The sequence below is a fragment of the Dendroctonus ponderosae genome, unplaced genomic scaffold, assembly GCF_020466585.1.
Source record: "Dendroctonus ponderosae isolate FM_Combo_2020 unplaced genomic scaffold, Dpon_F_20191213v2 Dpon_F_20191213_1, whole genome shotgun sequence".
Taxonomy (NCBI): Eukaryota; Metazoa; Arthropoda; class Insecta; order Coleoptera; family Curculionidae; genus Dendroctonus; species Dendroctonus ponderosae.
Genome location: NW_026017110.1, coordinates 3,062,144 through 3,071,940, shown reverse-complemented (window position 1 = coordinate 3,071,940; position 9,797 = coordinate 3,062,144). Strand labels below are relative to the sequence as shown.

General features: G+C 35.8%; 1 protein-coding gene across 1 annotated transcript in view; it reads left to right on the top strand.

Annotated features, from left to right (window-relative positions):
- Nucleotides 1-1,095: 1,095 nt before the first annotated feature.
- Nucleotides 1,096-9,797, top strand: part of LOC109534587 (embryonic polarity protein dorsal) — a gene marked incomplete in the record, with an annotated part of 23,952 nt that continues 15,250 nt past the window's right edge. Inside the window, 4 exon segments of the mRNA XM_048666096.1 lie at nucleotides 1,096-1,502; nucleotides 1,600-1,694; nucleotides 6,903-6,962; nucleotides 8,306-8,472. Of these exon segments, the coding sequence (XP_048522053.1) occupies nucleotides 1,676-1,694; nucleotides 6,903-6,962; nucleotides 8,306-8,472 (246 nt within the window).

Here is a 9,797-nt window from a genome sequence, read left to right as displayed (position 1 = left end):
TCTGCAAATTGATGGACGATCCGCATTTTTTTGCACTTAAACTGCTTTAGTGTGTATAATTGTGTGTGTACTTTAATTGGAAATTTAAAAGAAGGCAAAACTCTCACAGGCATTTAGTACATGAGTACCCTTAACCTAGTATTTACAGTATTTGCAGCTTCTCCCTTGATGATTTGTTGATTCATTGTTATCAGCGTTATAAAATGAACTGCACCGAACACAATAATATCACACGCAATAATTTATAAATCAAAATCACTGTCAGTTTAATAACGCAATGTGTATTTGAAAAGTTTATCAGATCTACAGATGCACCCGCACTAAGAGAAAAATGTCGAATTCAAAGTGCATGTGTGCGTCCCAAGCCTCAGGCGCGAAGAGGCCGGAGGGAACCCGCCGTGACCGAGAAAAATCGGTTCACCTCCGATAAAAAGTTATCACTCCAAAAATAAAAAATGGGCGGTTTTTTGTTTTTTTTCAGTAAACAAATAAACGGATTTTAATTTATTTTGTCTCAGGTATTTTTGAAACAAAAAAGTATGAAACTTTTTTCTGATAGCATCAACGGTTCAAAAGTTATGCGCAAAAAACGGTTTTTTTAATTATTTAAACAATGTTCAACAGCTGGAAATCGCGCGCTAACTATTGTCCCAATATTCTGACATCCTTCCCAACAATTTCCAATAATTTTTTACCTTCATCCATTTACTAACTACAGCAGTTTCAGGCCTAAAAGTGCACACAGTTTCAGTTTTGAACACTCGCAAAATGTGAACAAGGATTATGTGTTTTGTCAAAACGAAAACGCTACATTTTAAATTTTTTCGAYTTACTTCGGTGCACAATTCACCCCCAATTAGTCGTTGTCTCAATAGCYTCCGCATAGACTTTATGGCAGTTCTGGACGTTTCGAGTCTAGACACCGACCCAGTTCAGAGGTGTTCTGTTCTAGACACATTTTCAGATCTGAGTACTGGCATTCGCAACCTAGAGAAAAGATGCGATTGGATAGATTAGATTATCGTGTTTTGGATTGAAGTGGAAACGCCATCTATGCCATCGAGTTTCCATGCGTGGCGAATCAAAAAGCCACTTTTGCTTCCGATAATCGGCAGTATCAACAAACTCGTCGCAGGAGAAGCAGGGGAACAGTCGGAGAGACAGTGGCGCGCGTTCAACCTCGAAATATTCATTCGCGGGCCGATTCCGAGAACCATCGCCGATCGTTCGCAGTTTATAAATTTGTTCCTAAAATAAATCCTGCCTAGTTTTATTTGATTCAACGGGCGACATCCTGCTGACGGTCAGTGTGTGTGCGATTTTCACGAACATTTCCACTACCAACTACCAATAAGTGATTTGGTACCCCAATAGGTACCAACACGGAAACGCGTTGCAATATTGTTGTTGTTGTGGTGCTAATTTACTGTGCCGTAGCAGCGAGGTGACCTCGAACAGTATTTTTTACATTTCTATTGGATTTAATCATGTCGCTTAGTAAGGTGAGCTATCAAAGATCATCTCCTAATCAATGTGATGATAACACGATTCTGTCTTAACCTGCTAATTTATCACAAATGTGAATGTGGATACAAACAGATCCGCAGCAAAAGTGGACGATACTGACTATAGAAATCATCATTGCGCTCGCCTCGTCGAAACATTATAAATAGTCATGGATGAGAACGAAATAGGTGTGTACATGGTTTGCGTGTTTTATCGCCACTTTTAGTAGAAGCATGCAGTTTGGTTAGTAGCTAAGTAACTGGACCGGAAACTGTTTTGTCTGCTTATCACTAACCTGTTGTGATGGTTTGTTTTAGTTTACCCGCAGCAAACACCAGATTTGCCCAGCAACCATGAACTCTGCGTTTTTTCTGCGTTTTACACCTTACATAGTTTTGCCGCCACAAAAAGACAATAGTACAGTTTCATTGCCCTTCATACAACAATACATGCGTTTTACGCTTCCGCACTGGGACCCTGAATCAATTGTAATTTGCAGAGCATGCAAAAACAATCCGATTTGTAGCCACAATTTACATCAAAACAGGGCAACTCCAGTAGATGCTTCCTCCATCCTGCTGCATCGCTTGCAGCTGCAACTTCAGCTTCAGTTAGCGATACTGCAACTGATGCAGGACGCTGATTAAGCTACAAAACAAACACTTTTTTGTTCACATCTACAGCTTTTACTCCTTCTAGCCCAGATTCTTGTTGGGTTATTTGCTCTTTTCTCGTTCTGTGCTTCCTTTCTGATGTCACATCAGTTGAACTGGCACCGAGATAATCAACCATCTAGCTTCTTTTTAGTCAAAGTTTGGATTTCTTGCCTTGTTTGAAGCTTCAATTGACTAAGTTACTTTGTTCTGCGATCCTGATTTTCCATAGCTTCAGTTTAGAATTGAACAGCTTACAATGGGACCTTTCGGTGCCGCATTACAGGATGCTGAAGTTTCAAGAAATTTATGGTCTTCTTTGTCTTTGTGCGATGTAGAGACTTTATCTTCTAAACACCTTCCATCAACAGCAATAAAACAAGAGCAGAAACTGAAAATTAGCTATGAAGACGAAAACAAACCAAAACAAAAAGTCTTCAGTTCAGAAAATAGCTTGCCGCACCATATTTGCAGAATATTTCCATCGATTTTACGTTTGCGTTGTATAATTTTCAAAATCGATCGAAATCAAAGTTGATGCCGCATTCCTTAAGTGACATTCTTTCTAGTCTAATCGTTCTGTTGATTCTACATGGTCTATCATATTAGGAGTATTTATACAGTTTTTCTACTGAAGTTGGCAACATATGGAAAACTGTTTTATGGTTAATTTTCCGGAAAACGTTATTCTTCATAAATGGTTCTGCATGTTGTAAAATCTTAAAATGCGAACATCAGATATTACCTTTTTCTTATTTTGCACAAGAATAAGGTACATTTATTTCAGAGAAAATCGAAAATTGTTCTTAAAAAAACTTGTTCAGAGCTAAAACTACTTGCTTCCTACTACTTAAACATTTTTTTTACAAATTTTCCTCGCACTACCGAACAGATCTCGAATTTGTATCCTTTTTATTTCTTACAAACGTGATAACTTTTCCTTTCCGTACAAAAAACTAATAAACACATTCTCACGAAGCAAAATTTCCAGGTAACTACACTTATATTTGCATTGGTATTGCAGACAAAATTAGGAAAACCTTTTTCAAATGATACATTTGATCGTAGTTTTTAGTTTTGATCAACTTTTTTAAAAGTAATTTTCGATATTCTCTGAACTAAAGCTAGAAAAAATTCAAATTTCTTGACATTTCCGAAATGTACGTTTTCTTGGAAAAACATTTGTTGGTTTATTTATGTCTTGCTTCTTCGATTTAGAACATACAGTGACTTGCTTGAACTTTTTGAATGCGCTCTTGCACTTCAATTCTTTAAAACACTCTGCATGTTGGAATGTAATATTTTAAGGATTTTTATCACCTCAAATTAAATTTCACCTACAGCTTTACCTTTAAAAAGTAAAAATGAAATCTGATTTAATTACACACTTTTCAGTGTGTTCAGGAACAAACGCTTTTAACGAAATTTACAAGAAAAATTAAAAGACAATTTGAAGGTAAGTTTAAAAACACTTTTCTTCAACAAACTTTGTCTAACACTGCTTCGAATAAATTGGAAAATCTACAACTTTTTGCGATTCTCTATCAACCAATTTTCACAAGACATTTACTATTTCATAAGCTTCTTACCTGTCTATCAAAACCATATGTTTTTGTTCATATATGAATAAGACTGCAGTTCATAAAACAATTAAAACTATTAAGATCAACAACACCAATTATCTATCAAGTTATCTACTTAACCTAGGAATATCGCTAATAATTTCAAATACACTCGAATTGTTTATTACTTGTTTGGCACAGTTGGAAAGGAAAATTTTTACTAAAAACGTAGTTTTAAACAACAAACATAAGCATAATTGAGACATGCGGTAGTACTCAACTTTTATCAATCAACCAAATCGAAAATCGCCCCAATGTCTAGACTGCACTAAGTACGACTAGAGCAGTTGATAAAAAGCAACTTGCCCTGAAAAGTATCCAGTCAATTCTAAATAAAACCCCCAAATGATTTTTCTGGTTACTTGTGGTCTACCCCACAGTAAATATGAGGAGAATTCCACGCAGTGTAAATATGTAAAGTTAAAAAATTAGAACAGAATCACATTTTTTAGTTCAGTTCGACTAGAGCTAATTTTCTAATTTTAAATCATTATTTATTTGACTGCTGAGATGAGCTTCGTTCTGAAAACATTCGCATTTAATTGATTCCTTTAGTTTCAAGTAAATTATCTTTGGAATGCATGAACGCAGCAAATGAATAAACAAATTTGATAATTCCTTACATAATGCTAGTTGTTATAATAAATGACAACATTCGATTATCAAGCACAATGAAAGTAGCTGTGATCTATTTTTAGCGGTGAATGAACACATAAGTTTTGGCAACGTTTTGAAAAGCGTTATTTTCCAATTTCAATGTGCAGGGCTTTCGGTTATATTTACTTAAGTGTCTTTACACATTGCCCAACAGGAACGCGTTTAACTATTTTTTATTGGTATTTATTTTCCGACATCAATAGCTTCTACCGGCGCATCTTTCGTACTAACATGTTTTCCGATTCAAACATCCAGTCCGGAAAGGTGAACAAGTCCCAGCCGCAACAGACTTTGCATCTATTCGAACTAATTATTTTTTAAATTTACCAGTTAGGATCCAAAGTACCCGGAATCGAAAAGTGATCGTTATTTAATTGTTGTTCATTGATAAAATCAAGGAAACTAATTATTTTTCAATTAGTTGCTTTAATACCTCGTCGAGATAGAGGACTTCCTTGGAATAGTTCACTATTGCAGTGCCGCACATACAGCTTTCAATTGCAAGAAAATATTTCTAATTTGTTCAAATTGAAATGAAATTGCAAAGAACGTTCGGCCTTCACCCGGTAGCAGCCGCAGCTTAGAGAACCTAATCTAAACGGCGCAGCCGGGCTTAGTCGCGATGCGAGGGAGCGAGAGGCATTGATAGATGGTGGTTGGGATCAGGATGTCTTTGTCCCACAAGGCCGATATACCAGGGCGCTGTAAAAAGTAGCATTTGAAGTAGCAGCATTTTCGACATAAATGCCGCTTTTACACTACGCACTTTTCTCAGATTTGTTCGCTCATAAAGCGGGATTATTATTGAAGGTGATGTTTTTGGTCGTCATCAGTTGGATATTGTTGTATTAAATTGGTGCGGTTTCGGTAACTTTAATTTTTGATATATTGAAATTTGAAAAATTTGTCACAGATATGCAAATGAAAAAAAAATCTGAAATAATTCCCAATACGCTCTAAGTCCCCAATAAATCGTAAGATCTCCAGTGGGCCAATTTAGTGGCCAATAAATCGGAAAAAAGTGCGAAGGATGAAATTTCGGCATAAAAGAACAAAAATTTCTTTTAAAAATTCAAGAATAATATGAATGATGCAATGCACGAAAATGTATGGTCGAACATGTATCTTCAAATATGAAAAAACCATTCTGGTTAAGTTGAGTCTCCTAGAAAACGCTGTCCATCAATTGCCAATTTTGTACACTTTTTAAAACATTTTCTTAAAACTCAAGCAACCCGTCAAACCGTTCAAATGTGCCATTCAATACATACAAGATAAGCACTTACAAACCACCTCTGTAAATTTTTCGATACAAAACTGCCAGTTGATTAGAGTCATTTGTCAAAGAAAGCGTATTTGAAGTAAAAACATCAGCCTTCTATGATAAAGTGGAATTTTATGCGAATTTAGATTGCATTCGATTGTGTTGCGGTGATTGTTGTCTAAAGTATTCAGTTTAATAAAAAATATTTATGAGACGAAAATCTACATTTAAGGGGATTTCTGACGGGAAGTTCTTTTTGAAAAAAGTCAAAAAATCGATCAACGTTTCGTGGCTTTAAAGGCGAAAACCCCTCGAAAAAGTGACTTGAGTATAAATCACTCATTTAAAAAAAAATTATTACATAAGACTAATAAATAACTATTTCACTGGTTAACAATGTAACTATGTTAAGATATTCTTTTACGTTGCTTATGTCGTGGCAGTCACGTTACTTTGACGTACAGTTTTACGTCTTTTCCATGTCATTGTCACATTTTACATCTTAACTTTTATATTAATTGAGTAAGTAATTTAAAAGGCGGTAATGCGCTCTGTAACACAAATAAATAAAACTAATTAAGCCAAAGTTAATGAAAATTCAATACAGTTTCAAATTGAAAATCGAAATTTTGATGAATATGATGCCGGATTGTGCAAAAGTGCCTTCTTAGCCCAAACTCACTTTACTTTTCCCAAATCACTTTGTCCTGTTTTTTTTTGGATTCTCTGCAACATTCAGAAGAGCTTTTCTTTGGGGACATTATGTAAAAGAAAATGAGCAGTTTTGAAATATACGCGAATTTGGCGTGATTCTGATTGAAATTTGCCGAGAGTGAGTGGTTTGATTAGTCATCAGCGAGGTCATTTAGTAATAACTGATCAGTTTCTAAAATCGTTCTATATTCTTGTCACAAGATACGGATCGACCTGTCCAGCAGCACGTACTTGATTAAATAGGTGGCGATTCAAATTGATTATTGTGATCCGCAGAACCTAAAGAAAGCTGCTCTAAGGTGACAGCCGAATGGAGTTAAACAAAAATACTAGGGAAAAGTAGTTTGTTGTAGAAAGGCATGTTACTAGTCTGAGGACTGCTTTTTGTGGGCTGTTTAATTTTAAAAAATCTCTTTTCTGATGTTAGTGGAGTTTTTTTTCCTCTTTCCAAACACCCTGTGGATAAATGTTTTTTTGTTTTTCTAGGTAGCAGCACAGATGCATTAGGAGAGCGGCCCTATGATGCAACCCACCTAAGTGATGTCAGTGAGTATTTTGCATAAAGAATTTCTCATTCCCTTAAAATTGTGGTCACGCTGTAATAAATTGGCTGTCAATGTGTGATGGTTCGGTAGCTGAGCTGAAATATTTATACATCAAGCTTAAAATAACCTGAATCGTGCAAACCTGCCCCGTTTCGCCTGAACCGTGAAGCCTCCGTATTAATATTTTAGATTATGTTTTCGCGTGGGGGTTTAAAGCGTGCTTAAAACACACGTTAAATTATGCAGTTCTTACGAAATCGCGCTTGACCAGAAGTTTAATTTATTCTCAAAAGGTTCGCCAAAGAGAAATGTACGGGCGACAATAACGTTAGATGACCTTTTCTTGACCACAATGAGCTGTATCAGAGTGATTGTTGCTTTTTCAACATTAATTTGCATATTGTAAAAGATTCCCCAGAATTTCCAGCCAAATGAAGTAAACTTTTAATAATTCCATTAATTAATAACAATCCACTTACCACAATTGCAGCTTGAATAAATTGAAATGCCAATGTGATAGAATAGAGCGGATTAGGGATCGGCTTTTTGTGCTAACAAAACGCAAATTTCTTCAAACTAACGCTGATTAGCGCCAGCCAGTGATCACTGAAAACTACAAAAGCCTGAGTTTTAACCGATATTCACGTGTTTACCTTTGAAAACCGGGCAATAATTCAACGATTGAGCTTCACGCAAAATGCCATAATTAACTATTTCTGGTTTGATGCATTTGTTTATATTCCGGTTTGCAACCGGTTTTTCGCATGCTAATTGCCAAATACCAGTGTTTTAGGAGGATTTATAGGAACATTTCCATGCGTTGGATATTAAGAGTGTTAAAGAGTTATATTGCCATAGTTTGCTTTTTAAAATCGTTTATTGCACTTATCAGAATTTTGTTGAAATATTTGCAATTGAATATCGCTAAAACTTGGAGATGCGAATTTTTTTAAGCAAGTGTTTAAACTGATGACGGAACAGCGTTTTTTGAAAGGTTCCCCATAACTCAAACTGATGCATTTTTTGCAACAAGCAAGAATGCTGCGCTTAAAAAAATTAAAAAAATACCTTGATAATCGAATGAAACTCTTCCGTAACATTTCAGCTCTTGGCCCGAATAACTAATTAATTTCCTACCTGCTAAACGATTAGAGAAATCCCCTAATAGTTCAATGGAATTCATGAATCATTCAGTATTAGCAAACTGCCGAATTTGCATATCTATTTCGAATTATCGAGAACAGTTGCGCGGAAGATCTACCAAAAAAATGTTCGTCATTTTCCGTGTAATTATTTCAAAAAAAATGTAAATCAGTGATTAACAGTATGTTGGCTTTGTTTCAGTTGAAGTCATTAAGGAGACTGACCCGGACTTTAAAGAGTCCAGCAGAGGGACCCGAAGTGAACAGACAGCAAGGCCCATGTTGAACGGAGGTGGGCAGATTTCTGTGCCCCCACAACAACAACGCAGTTCAGGGGCATCCAGACGAAGGCATCCTGCTGAAGTTCGGGTAAGTTAAGTGTAATGCCAAATTCTTTTGTCAGTCTTAAAGTGGAGGGTTTAAGTAAAGCAACTGTTGAGCCTTCATGTTCATTTAAGAGCCAAATACATTGTCGCTTTTAAATATCAAATTTATAGTTCTGCGCTTATCTTTCGGGTCAATTCGCCAGCGACTCACCAAAGATTATCTAAATTTACAGTTGTATATTTCGAAAAAATGCTCTATACTGGGTGCGTTCATTAATGATGAGCGAACATTCAAAAGGGCGACTCTACATGCAAAACTATTGGGAATTTCGACGATGATCGAAAAATGTTCCTTTTTTTAAATCAATCAATTTATTAAGCAGGGCAGTTGTAAACGCGCATGTCTTTCCATAGTTATAGTCATTTTAATCATCAAGAAATAACGTGAAATGTAACACATTCCTATGAAAATAGTTCCACACGTTTTATTGTTTTTTCCACACAAAATCAGGTAAAAAGTGTGATCATATTTTTTTGTGAATACAGTAAAGTCCGCTTATAATGAACCCGGTTATAGTGAACTTTTAGTTAAAACGAACTTTTTTTCTTTAATTGAAACGTCGTCCATAAAGACCAACGTATTTTTTACTGGTTATAACGAACTTCCGGATACAACGATCACTTTTTAGGTTAGTTGTATATTATCACTTTCCGTTTATAACGAACTTCCACGCTCAGCAACACCAATCGTGCGGAGTTGTTTATATTAGCGAGAGCGAGAGACAGGCAGTGACTTGTTGTTTTTTGCCGCGTTATGTATGTAAATCGTTTTAGAATGGAACAACGAAAACGCAAAGCTTTTTCACTAAATGAAAAGTACGAGATTATTAACAAAATAAAAAGTGGAGTAAAACAGAGTGACATTTGTAAGGAATTTGCACTTGGAAAGTCTACTGTTGCAACAATATGGAGAAACAGAGAAAACATTTTATCAGCGTATGACAAAACAAATGTTAGATGTAGGAAGTTAAAATTATCTGCACATGAAAAGGTTGACAAGGGACTTATTAAGAGGTTTACTCAAAAAAGCCAAGAAGACGTTCCCATAAGTGGCAGTGTTTTGCAAGAAAATGCTAGTGAAATGGGGAGTAAAATCAAAAACAAAGAGTTTGCTTGTTCTAAAAGTTGGGAAGAGCGTTTCAAGAAGAGGCATAATATCAGCAGGGAAAAAATTGGTGGAGAGTCTGCCGGTGAAAAATTCTTCTTATGAAAGCGTTAGAGGCGATCGATAAAAATGAAACATTTTCTATAAATCTCTTAGATGCAGTCAATTTCATTCATAGAGCTTGGCAAAAAGTTAGCCGAAAA